We start from the raw sequence: 12,994 nt of genomic DNA on the forward strand, positions 1-12,994 counted from the left end.
CACACACACACACACACACACACACACACACACACACACACACACACACACACACACACACCGCAGAGGGGCCTTGGAGAGAGGAAGGCCTGGATTAGTCCCTGGGTGTGATTTGCTCTACACTTGGTTGCAGCTCAATTATTCCAGACAATTAGACTGGAGTCTGCCTCTACAGACCACCCGACTCGCTGCTGACCTTGTGCCAGCAGGCAGCCCCTGTAGCTCGCGCACAGACACTCACACACGCTGAAAATAACCCTGACTCCTGACCTTCTCTGAATTTTGTCAGAATTAAAGCGTTTGTGCCCTCATCAACTTTCCCTGCAGCCTTGAAGGGTTTTGCCGTTGCTGTTGTTGATTGTGGTGGATTACTGTGACTGTTTGGAGAAGCTTACCTTCCGGCGCTCACATAATCTTTTCTGTGCTGTAGCAGAAAGTCTTTGAGCTTGGTGATGTTCGTGATCTGCCAAGATAAAGTGAGAAGTAGCATTACTCGACCCCATCACCGTCATGTCAACAAGTCTTTAAATACGCAGTTGCACCTTCAAATATGTTAATTTTGGTCAACATTGTTTTTTTTTTGTTTTTTTTCCCAGACATGTATGAGGAAACTATTTTCTCCCAGCTACATTCCAACAGAGCCAGAGTAAATGCATAATTTTACATTTATTGGAAGTGACAGGAAACCAGTGTCCTTCTATCTCTGTGAATTCTCAATATTTACTTATGACAATTCATCAACTCCAGGACATACAAAAATCAAACCAGCAATTTGCCCGTCAAACAGCTCTCATAAATAAAACCAAGGGCTTACAGAGCATACAGAGCACTGACAGAGCCATTTCCAATAAGCTTTAAATTTATGATCTGTTGCTATTTATCACAGAGAGAAAGTCCAGGAGTGTGTGTGTGTGCAAAGGGAAACCAGAGGAAACTTGGTTCAATCCAATATTTGCTCGTGTAATTCAGTCAAATATTAAAAAAGACCAAATTGCTTCCCTGTCCACAGACTTCTGCTGGCAGGCTACAAGAGGGTGTGAAAGCACACACAGCAGGCTCTGTTGGATCCACAAGAAGACAGAACTGAGACAGGCGCAGGACTGAAAAATGACACAATGAGTTTGACTGTGACAGCGAGCACAGAGCGTGGGGGATTATTTTGATAGCATAACGACGCTGTCTTCAGCCTTCACTTTTTCACCCTAACAGCCTCAATTATCAAATTGCTTTGGCTGTAAAGAGTAACCTGGCACCAGTCGTCTAATAATGTCTCTAAACATTCATTCCTAGCGTCACAGTGACTTAAAGCGGTGTTTTATTTGAGCTGACGTTTGAAAAATGACTCGTTTGTCAGGGCATAAAGAAGGTGTTGTGATAAACAGAGCCGAGCAATTTGTTAGAAACCCAGAAGTCCTTCTCTGGTTTAGAGGGTGACGTACGACACTGCTGTGGGGGGCATGCTAACGCAGGCAAGGACAAGGCAGGCTGACCCCCGCTAATAATACAATTATTTGTGAGGTCAGGAGTTAATTGATGTTCAGTGCAGTTGAGCTTGGAGGGTTCAGGGAGAACAGAACCGTACTTATAGTTTAAAGTCATTCAGATCAGCATTAGTTACTAGTTTAGAGCCTATTCAAAACATGCCTGTTTGAAATTGGCTCTAGTAAATCTCTAGTTTTACTGTTGCAGCATTCTCAATCAATCACTGACCAACCATAATTATGACTGTACACACTTAAAGTCTAGAAAATATCGCATGGGAGCAGACGGCAATAATGTTTGGGTGAGCATCATCGTGACATCATGTGACATTTTATGATGCAACTCATTCAGTATTATATCTGTAATCAAACTTTAAAGTTACATCATAAATGTATATTATTTTAATATATTCTTCATTTGACATGATTATAATGTCTAAATATGACATCTAAAAATGTTTTTAATATTATTACAACCACTCTTGTTCGGTAAATTTGACAGTATCTTGACTACCAAACAAAAGACCTATGATTAAAACACAGGTGTTTGTCAGTTATCACAATAATAACAGACCTTTTTTCAGATGCCTGATCAGAATAATATTGAAGCACAACTTCAAAAGGACTCCTGTGACACTGTTATATTAATCTGCATATGTAACAGTCGGCGCTTCCCTTAACTGACAAATCAGTGCTTTCACTTGACTTAAAATCCTTAACACATTCTGAATTCACCTCATCTTTGGAGCTAACGCAGTTAATATGACCACTGTTAAAACAAATACAAAAAATACAATATAAAATGGCCCACGACCATGTTAAGACGATGCATGGAGAGGAAAAAGGTAAAAATCCCTTTTTAGGCAACTACTACAAACAGAATACACTCAGTACCTTGACAGTTGTAGTATATAATGCTTAAGTGAGGACAGGATGATGTCTTGTTAATAGCTGCACTGGCATAATAAGCCATTTGCAATGCACCACACTGTTGACCGTGTTTCTGAAACATTCCCACACTGTAGAGGTTCATGAGCAATCCTTCCAGCTTGCTGTTTGGAGGGTATTAATTGGACACAGCCATCTTTGCAACACAGTCTTATTGCAACCATTTAGATGAATTATATTAATGACATGAAGTAGTACGTAGAGTCACGGACTGCTCTTTGAAGTTAATCAAACACATGCAAAGAATCCTTCATATAATTAAAATCTGGCATGTCAGTGAATAAGACTGGTTATCATTGTAACAACCTTTATAAGTTTTTTATAGCTTTGAACTGCAAACAAGCTTGGAAACAACATCTTACAGCAAAAATTGGACTGTTTGGTTTTTGTTTTTTAATCAAAAGTTGCTTTGTGTTGTTGCTGTAACATTTCAACTCGTTCGTTGTGGTTTAGAGTCTTTTGGTATGATTTTGTGAGGAACAAATAAAGTGAAATGTTATGTCTAAGTTCCTAAATGAAACACAGAGATATTTATGTAATCTAGACTTGAAATTAGAAAATATAAACCCCTCCACACCAAGAACGATTTGGCTTGTCTTTACTATAAACTGTTTCCTGCTTGCAATTAACACTCGGTTTCAGCTTTGTACAAAGTTTATCTGACTACAAACCTCTACTCGTGGTACTACACCTTTTTCACCAGCAGGCAGTGCTAAGCCCAAAGCACTGGAACACAGTGGAAGGTCTGTGTGTGTGTCTGTTGTGGGGGTGCTGGGGAGTGTCAAAGACTGCTGCTCTGGGGGTTGAGCTGCCTCCTGTGTGTATACATTGGAGCTTGGATTCCCAGCACAACCTCAAGGGTTTGCAGGGGGTCAGAGGGATCAATTGCTCTTGTAACGTAAGACCTTAAAGAGCAAGTAATTCCTGAACAATGAGGAAGGGGGTGGCCTTGTGCATGTGGCTCACCACATATGTGTATGCATAGGTACGCGTGAGCGTGTGTGTGAGTGTAACGTGTAGCTGCCGCAGGTGTGTGTGAGGCAGAGCTCGCAGGGAAGGCAAGAGGAGACAGTCTGCCGGGCTATATCTAATCTCGTCATCATCAAAGACCCCCACTTTACCTCCTCACTTTCTCCTTCCCCTTGGTTCCCTCCAGCTCTGACTGAGCCCAAACAAACCATCAGGGGGGATTATTATGAGGAAGAAAAGAGAAAAGGCTTAGCTAGCAGATTTTCTAAAGAGCCTGGATAGCTCTTTGTTTTGTTTAATCCAGGTAACTGACAGAATTTGATGATGACTGCCCTGCTTTGGTTCAAGTCCCTGTGTGTCCTGACTGTGGGCTATCCATACTGACGCCACGTTATGTTGTGTTTAGGAATGTGGCCCTGATGCAGAGAGGATGCTTCAGAGGAGAACGCTGAGCCACATGTTGACTCTATTATCATGTTTATGTCTGACTCTCTAATGGGCTGAGTTTTGTCTTCTCATGTCTATTCACAGTTAGGAAGCTTTAGCCAGCTCTATAAACAAACAAGGAGTAATCAAAGAAAGCTTTTAAGAATATTTACCAACTGGGTCCTCGACCCTTTTAATATGTGCTAAAGTTGTATTAATCTGTCACGAGTTTAACCGGCCAATTCACTTCGATACAAAGATGTGGAAAGCAGCGCTTGCATGCAGTCTCGGTGTTTCATCTACCGTCACACAGGTCAGATCAAGGATGGATTTGAAAAGTGACGGAGAGTCTGAATCATATATTAGAGATTTTCAAATACTGAGGAATATCAGCCAATGTATAGTCTGCGGTAAAGAGTACAAAGCTGAAATGACCACATTACCGCTATTGTATTTTACAACTGTGTCACATTTCTCCCCTTCAAGACAGATGGAAAGCATTCAGCAATCATCTCTGTTCAATCACAACTTGTAACGGTCCTACTGCTGGAGCTTAGTGAGACGGACTGAGTCAGTGGCAAAACTATTGAGGAAGGTTTACAGCCTGCCTAAACCGATTTCAAGCATGCATTCAAAGCCATCATATCTTAATAATCAATTTCATATGAAACAGATGTGAAGGGCGGGGCTGTAACGTTTCACTAAAACACAAATGGACAACACGGGACAAAAAATTTATTAATAAACAAAAGGCAAAGCTGGCAGCTGAAGAGAAGGTGACGTTAAGCATGTGAGATAAACAGAACTGTTTTTAAAAAAAGGACACCACATAATATAATAGATACATACAGTATCTACCATTAGATTCAAAATATTGTTGTGTAAGTATTTGTATTTACTGATATTCCTTAGAGAGCATACTTAATCACGTTTTGTGATTATTTCAGCATGTTTTTGAATTGTAAGACCATCTCTCTTTTGTTTACTTAAGTCCGGTCAAGTTGCCTTGGTTGGACTGACGCAAACCTGTGTCTGTTTTTCAGAAGTGCCAAAATATTATCACAGCGAACTGGAATTATGGTTTGCAAGTCCACGTGTTTGTTTCAGCCCAGGAGGAAATCTTATATTACACTTTATTAATGTTCAATATTCATATAAAATATAATGCAAACAGTACTGCACACAGTGGGTCATAGAAGAGTAAGAAACGTACTGTCCACATTGGCATCCCCTGGTGAAACAAGTAAATAAAAGAAAGCTCACCCCTGCTTAGGACAGCAGGATACACATGCTGAAATCCTGACAACAAAAGGAAATAAATCAGCAAAATCACTAGCTCTATAACTTAGATGTACTTAATGTGCATCTCCTGCCAACCTGGTATCAGTTGTCATGGTCATTATAATAAATACGTTTTTTCCCCTGCATACAGTAGCACTGAAAACACCTAAAAAGTACCAGAAATGCAATTTCAGAGTAAGTGACACTGCAACTTTCCTTCAGTGTATTATACATCACTGAATTGATATAATTCACTTCCAAAAAAAGAACCAAAAACAAAACCACTTGAGTTAAACTTTAGTTTCAAAAACACGAGCAAGAAAAAGACATAATCTATAAAGACAGAAAACACTTCAGTGATTTAATAAAGCAAAGTAATTTGAGGAGTGCATGGAAAATCCAGACGTTTGATTGGAGTCAGATTCTCACAGTACTGGAAAACTCAAACCTACTTGAGTCTTTACCTCTAAGACAGTAAACAAACTCGTCTTTTGACCTTTGCTTTAAAAACAAAACTGAAACAGTATCATCTGCTTTAGTTTTATTTTGTGCGTTCAGTATCAATGTGAAATGACAACAAATAATGAATACCCCATGACTTATTTCCACATTTTATCCTGTAACAAAAGGCCCAATTGTATTCTTTATAGTTGTCATTTGCTTAAACAGATAAGTACACATCTGTTGGAGTTTCATGGCTCGGATTTTAGTGTTAAGAGTGGTGAATGCAGTCTGCTGTCATTAGTATTGGGAAATCGCAACATTTGCCTAATGATAATGCCGTAAGACAGTATTTAAAGTATCCACAGCTGCTGCTTGTTCATCTCTAACAATCGTGTCTACAGAAAAGCAATGACTGCCTCATGACTTAGAGCTTGTCATGCATCTGTAAAACTGCTTTTAACCACTTTTTGCTCGTTAGTTTCATTTTCACGAGTCCTTCCAAACCTTTTGTTGCGTGCAGTAAAACATAGATCACGATCCTGCTCAGGGCTGACAGCAGATGCCTCAAAATTCAATTTGCCTGGCTTTCATGGGAAAACAGTGCAGAGATTAGGCCAACTGGTAAAAGAGACCATTTAGCAGCACTGTTCATCTGAGCGTGATCCCTGCAAATCGCTCAGCATAGACTTGGCTTAGGCAGCTATATGAGACCGCGTTTTACCTTTTGTGTTGTACTTTGGTAACGTGATGAGCAGAAGCATAATATAAAATTACTGACTGCAAACTTGCAAAATGTGGCTAAATAAGGCGCTACCATTGCTTTAGTACATATTATGTACAATATCAATTCTTTTATTTTTCACTGATCTGGCTTTTGGGCTTTTTAACATCCCTATGATAAATGTTTTACCTTTCTTTGACTGCCAATTACTTTTACTTCTACAAAGACTGTGGGGGGGGGGGCATACTTGTGCACCACATTCCCTAAACAACTCATAAATGTCATGTAACATCTGCTGCTGTGGCTGTACACCATCTGTATGTGATCCGTTAAGCACAAGAAGAAATGTGCAAATTCATTCCAGTTTCCTCTGAAGCAAAACACCCACAGGCTCTTAAACACATCTCTAACGATTATTTCAACGTTGATCTGCGACTCTGACCTTTGCAAGTTCACTGATCCTCTTTAACGTCCCGGTGTGATACAAGGTGATAATTTTAACTTCACTTTCACAATGGTTTAGCTTGATTTAGTTTATAACATCTCAAACATAAAATGAAATTTCAATTGTTTAAAAAAAAAAGAAAACACACTGGAGTTGGAAACTTAACCATCGTCGAAAAATTCAGACTAAATGTTACGAAAATACTAGAGCATACCATTTCACTATAAAGTTTTCACAGCGAAGAGCCCCTCTAACAACACAACATCATTTTAAGAGCTGGCCCACTTTTCAGTGTTTCAAAGAAAACAGTGTGAGAAGGAGCCAATTTTGGAATACCAATACTGAAGGCAGAGTGGGGAGCCAAGCGCTATTTTCTACACCCAATTTGACAATTTTAGAGTGACCTTCCCCATTTAAACTCGAGAAGGGTAGCATGCTGCGGAGAGCGACGAGGTGAGCGGTGAAACGGAGATCACAGCGCCCAAAACCAACCCCTATGAGGTAAAAGATTCCCCTTACCAAACCCCACCCTGCAAACACTGGCCCTCTTATTAGTCAATCAAACCCTTCTTGAATCGACTTGAAAGTAGCTACATTTCCTTTCTCATTGTGTTGACTTTTGAGTGGAAAAAGAAAAAAGTCTCAGAGGTCCACTGTGTATTTGTCAACTTTGATGTTTTCTTTCTATTTTTGCGAAGCTTCAATGGGAATTTAGGAGGGAGAGTTAGCGGGAGAGTTATGCATGTCTTGAAGGGCACCCACATCTGTTGTGCATTAGGTGCCGGCCGTCAACATTGTTACTGGGGACCTAATTTAATATTTTCTCTGTTTTGATCTTCCACCTTTAATCACTGGCTCTTGGGAGGATCAGCTTTCCCCAGAAATTGTTTGAGAGCCGAAAGAAAATGTTATTGCAGCATGTTTATGGAATCATACATGGGAAGAGGCGACCTGCATAAAAATTACTGCCTATGTGATGCCGAATAGAGACAGAAAAGGATAGCTGAGCCGGGGAGACGTGGGTGAAAACCGCGACATAACTGTAAGCAGTCAGGACATTCCAAGCTCACATTTTCAATTTCGGCAAAAACGGCTTCACTGAGATGGTCGGAGATGATATCTGCAATGCGATGGAGACAGCAGTAGGGGGGGAGGAGAGCAGGGTGCAGCCACCACAGGATAGGTTTGGGTTTCTCTTGAATAAGCAGCAGAGCCTTTATTAAACCACCATTTCTAATATCAATGTAACAGAACATAACAAAAACCTGGTTGTGCAGAGCTGCAGCAAATGGGCTCATGTTTGCCTCGGGATGATGGCTGAAGACATCGGGTACAACTTAAAGCCCTGACTCCCCTTGGGATACGTAAAGTGGTTCTTCAAGGTACCTTTGAAGAGGTTTGTTTTTGAGATATTCATGTCAGGCCAAAGAGTAGCAGTAGACGTACAAGCAACATGTACACTGCTAGATCTTGTACCGTCAACCATAGAGGATGGGTCTGTATTTCAGCGGAAAAAGATAATTTAAGATGTTTTTCATGACATTTCCTTAATCAACACAATGTCTCATAAAATGAGATCCAAAACTGTTTTCCCCAATATATTTAGTCTTATGTGAAATTCTACAAATAAATTTATATTATTACAGTATTAGAGGAGATGAAGTCTAAATTCCATTACTGACAGTGTATTAAAAAGCTAGCATTTTTCAGTAGGGCTGCCACGATTAGTCGACTAGTCACGATTATGTCGACTATTAAAATCGTCGACGACTAATTTAATAGTCGACGCATCGTTTGAAGCTTTGTAAGATCACAAAGGACGCAGGAATGAGTAGTAGGATTTAAGAGTGTAATAACGGACTGAAACAGAAGATGGCAGCACTGCATGTACAAGGATGCCAGCTGCCGTTAAACCCCGAAGAAGAAGAAGCTGTGTCCCAGAATTCATAGCGCAGCCCAGCGCAGTTGTCAACAATGGCGGCAGCTAGTTAGTTTTAACTTTACTCTTATTATTCTTTCTGGGTCACAAAATAAACGTTTAACATATTTTCAGGCGAGAATGTAGCTGTGTAAACCTCAAATATCTGCTCAGTTTATCAAGACACCACATATTTTCAAAAGCGCTCCGACGTTTTCGGAGACGTCTGTTACCCACTAGCTCGTTAGCTAGCGGGGGCAAGGCTAACTAGAGCCGTGAGAACACCGGACTCCCGGCAAATCGTTTTCAAACCCACCGCCGTCTTTTGCTAGTCAGGTTAAACATATATATAAGTCACTTAGATAACTTAAAAATGTTATTGTTTGGCTTTCTTTAGTATTTTATTCCTGAGTAAATCGGTTTGGCTGAGATTAAAGTTATAGTTTTTGCACAGCTAAAACTGTCAAGCAGACAGCTGATTATCAGAAGTGTGAGACGCTGGAGAATATACTCCGGTGTCCTGTTATATTTTAGAAAGCAAGGAGTTTATTAAACTTCACCGAAACAATCTGCAAATTTCATTAAAAATTAATAAACTACCATCTTGTCTTTATTTTTAGTTAGCACAAACACTTCAAGCTGTAAGCTAATGATAGTTATATAAGACCAGATGCTGCTGGTGCAATACGCTGTACGTCCAATGGATGATGATCTGATTAGTCGACTAATCGCAAAAATAATCGGTGACTAGTCGACTATCAAAATAATCGTTTGTGGCAGCCCTATTTTTCAGTGAGACCAAGGTCATTTTAACTGGCTATTACCAGAAAACTAAGAAAGGAAGAAAAGAAAACATACTTCTTCAGTTGTGTAGCTGTTCATATTTATATGGTTTCTGAAAAAATAACCACACCAACTGCTGATCCAAGCGTGTAAAATTTTTTCTGAATATCAGTTGCAGGCCTCATGTTGTGGAAAATACATATATATATTTTATGTGACACTTTTGTCCTTGAGTGATTGTTTTCATGAGAATTTGGTCAGATATGAGAATATAGACTGGGAGACTGCACACCAGCAGCTATGAAACAACATTTCTGACTTATTTCTCTCCCTATGATGCCCACACCTATCAATCTGTGCCAAGAATGTTTTATATGAAGTGGCGTATGCACTTATAATATGCACTTATAATAACGGCACACTCCAACAAATACAGTTATTATAATAATAACCAGGAATTGTAAAACACAGTTGAGCACACATGTAGCAAGCCTGGACATCCCCAGATAACTTTAATGAGTGAATATTGTATCTGTAAAAGTTGTAGATTACCAAAGTATATACAGGAAAGGGCATAAAAGCATTTCATTAACATCGATGGGATATTCTTCTTCTTCTTTCAGCTGCCTTTACAAAATACCATAGCAGATAATTTGCCTCTATTTCACCCTATCTCTAGCACCCTCCTTAATCACAAAAACCCTCTGCATGTGCTCCTTCACTACATCCATGAGTCTCCTCTTAGGTGTTCCTCTCTTCCTCCTGCCTGGCACCTCCACGTTCAGCATCCTTTGCCTAGTGTATTTTCTCTTCCGACTGTGCATATACCCAAGCCATCTCATCCTTGCCTATTTAACTTTTCCTCCACACTGCTCAACCCGAGCTGCCCCTCTGATGCGTTTGTTTCTAATTTCGTCCATCCTGGTGACTCCCAGCGAAGATCTTAACATCTTCAGTTCAGCCTCCGGTTGTTTTTGTCAGTGCCACCACCTCCAAGTCATACATCATAAAAGGTCTAGTCTTGCAAACCTTCCCCTTCCCTCTTGGTGCTATCCTTCTCTCACAAATCACCCCTGACATTGCCTCAACCTTCTTCACCCTGTCTGCAAACTCTTTTTCACACTTCTTATGCATTATCCGTTGCTTTGGATGGTTGACCCCAGATATCTAAACTACTCAAACTTCAGTACCTCTGCTCCTTGCAGCTTCACTGTTACACCTGTCTCCCTCTCATTCACACAAATGTATTCTGTCTTGCTTCTACTGACTTTCATCTTCTCTCAAAGCATACCTGCACATCTCCAGGCTCTATTTCACCTGCTCCCTACTCTCAGTACAGATCCTCAAAGCCTTCAACAAACGATTAACTGGCCACTTATTGTATTAGTCAAAATCACAACCTTTATATTTCAAATCTCAACGTATCATAATATTATCTATTCTATGACAAATTTGGAACATAATTTGCATATATTCAATATAAATTTTAAAAAATCTAATCCATTTTAAGTTCATGCTGCATTTAGCAAAGTTATAGTCTGCAAATGTTGACAGAACACCGGCTAACCACGAACAGCGCCAACACACCAAAGGAAACAGAAGTGGTAAGCATCGTATATGCACTGTATTTCACTGGCTGCTGTTGCTCCTACAAAGTAGTAGTAAGTTTAGAAGCTGCCATTAAACGTAAAGCACTTTGGCCACTGTGCTAGCAAAGTTAGCTAACGCTAGCCTGGATGAACACTCACCACTTCTTTCGCCCTCGGTGAGAAGCCACTCTTCGGTCTGCTTCTCTTGAAAATTTCATCTTTGGTCGAGTCGAAGCCAATCCCTATGGCTTTGTTCCTGGTTTTGACCGTCTTAACGCTGGCTTTGAAAAGTAACGTGATATCAACAGCCATGTCTGAGCAGCTGCAGCCGACTGCTCACCGCTGTAAACAAACTGACACGTCACCCGATGAGGACGTCATCTTCGTGGGACGCGCTGGATTTCTCCTGTAATACGGGTACGAAAGGGTTACGTTTCACCTTAAAGATTTCATCAGTATTTATTTATTATAACTAATATTCACATCATAATAATTGAATTCTGCTACAGTCCGATCGTAAAGACCGGTCGCTTAGAATCAACTCTTGTAGGGAAAATCTTAAAATATCTTTAATTTAAAAAAAAATCTATTAATATTTTAACTGAAACCTTCAGTCTGAAAGCATTACCTTGAAGCCTTTACCTGTATGTGCCAAATTTGGGAAACGACAGTCCAAACCATAAATTCTGCCATCCCACAGGTCAATGTACAGTTTCAGACTGCAACAAAAATGGGAAAATCTGACTGCAAATACAAGGGAGGAGATCAAACGACAGAAATACACAGAGGTAAAGGTGAGGAAAATCAAGTTGAAGCAAAATTTATAGGATAGTGAAAAACAAGGAAAAAGCATTTAAACATAGAGAGACAAAATAGGGATTATGCATCATTAATTATTTAATAAACTCGTTATATTTATCAATAAATAATGCAAGCAATGATTCTTTGTTAACAGATAAAAGCCTGTCCATTGAGCAGTTCATTACAGAGACCTGAACAGTTATTTCTGTAATGAACCTCTGAGACGTGCTGCAACAAGAGAGAGACGACTCTTTAGCCCCACAGCTGATAGAAACTCTTAATTTATCAAATCAGAACGAGTTTTGGGGATTATTTACTAAAAGTTTTCTGAAAGATTGCCCATTCATTTCAAATTTAAAATAACATTTATCGGATAAATTAATGGATAAAAGTTTTTATTCGTGCTGCGTTTGAGATGAAAATATTCCCACAATAGATGAAGGATTCCCAAACAAGAAGCAGCTGACACAGCGACAGCTCCCCACATATACGAATCTCTGCAGCATAACCAAAGATGGCATTTAGTAATGTAGCTAAATCATTGGCAGTGCAGTTGAGAACGCCACATGCTACTGACATTACCGACTCTAGTGAACATCTGGATAACATTTTACTTCTCTATCACCAGCCTACTGCACAATCAACAAATTAAACTATACAGTTTATCGTTTTAAATGTGTAGTGTTTTCTGTGAAACGATAAGAAATATTTAGTCTGAAGGAAGACACTAGTTTTGTTCCACCTCACTAAGGAGGTGAAAGGTACAGTACCTCCTGACCTGGTGGACTAGGTGAGCTATAAGAATATTTATATGCCAGTGCATTTTCAAAATGCGCACATTCAACTTATTTCCGAGTTTTCTGCCACCTATGAATGCAGCCCATGTTCCTAACAATGGGCTGATTTATGCGCTGTGTGGGATGTGTTGGATGGTTTTCAATGTCTTTGTGGAGACTTGTGCTCAGAGACTGTGCAATATCTGAGCTGTGCAGTGCGGTTTTTCTACACTCCCTCTACCTGGTAGCAATGTGATGAATAAGGAAATGTTTTGATGTTTACATCACAGTGAATACTGACAGATGATGGCTGTGTGTTGGCGCTAATCAAAACTATTATTCATGCCAGAACTTCTGTCTGTTGTTCTAATGATTATATTTTGGTATTGTGTTGTAACTGCCACAATAATGA

At 39.8% G+C, this 12,994-nt stretch overlaps 1 protein-coding gene across 1 annotated transcript in view; it reads right to left on the reverse strand.

Annotated features, from left to right (window-relative positions):
• Positions 1–11,402, reverse strand: part of stx18 (syntaxin 18) — an 18,407-nt gene extending 7,005 nt beyond the window's left edge. The window contains exons 1-2 of the mRNA XM_005731311.1: positions 11,165–11,402; positions 396–463 (exon numbers count right to left, since the gene is read on the reverse strand). Of these exons, the coding sequence (XP_005731368.1) occupies positions 396–463; positions 11,165–11,317 (221 nt within the window). The 5' untranslated portion in view covers positions 11,318–11,402. The remainder of the gene's footprint in view (positions 1–395; positions 464–11,164) is intronic.
• Positions 11,403–12,994: the final 1,592 nt, after the last annotated feature.

Source organism: Pundamilia nyererei, unplaced genomic scaffold (genome assembly GCF_000239375.1).
Source record: "Pundamilia nyererei isolate P.nyererei 1_Seehausen unplaced genomic scaffold, PunNye1.0 scaffold00042, whole genome shotgun sequence".
Taxonomy (NCBI): domain Eukaryota; kingdom Metazoa; phylum Chordata; class Actinopteri; order Cichliformes; family Cichlidae; genus Pundamilia; species Pundamilia nyererei.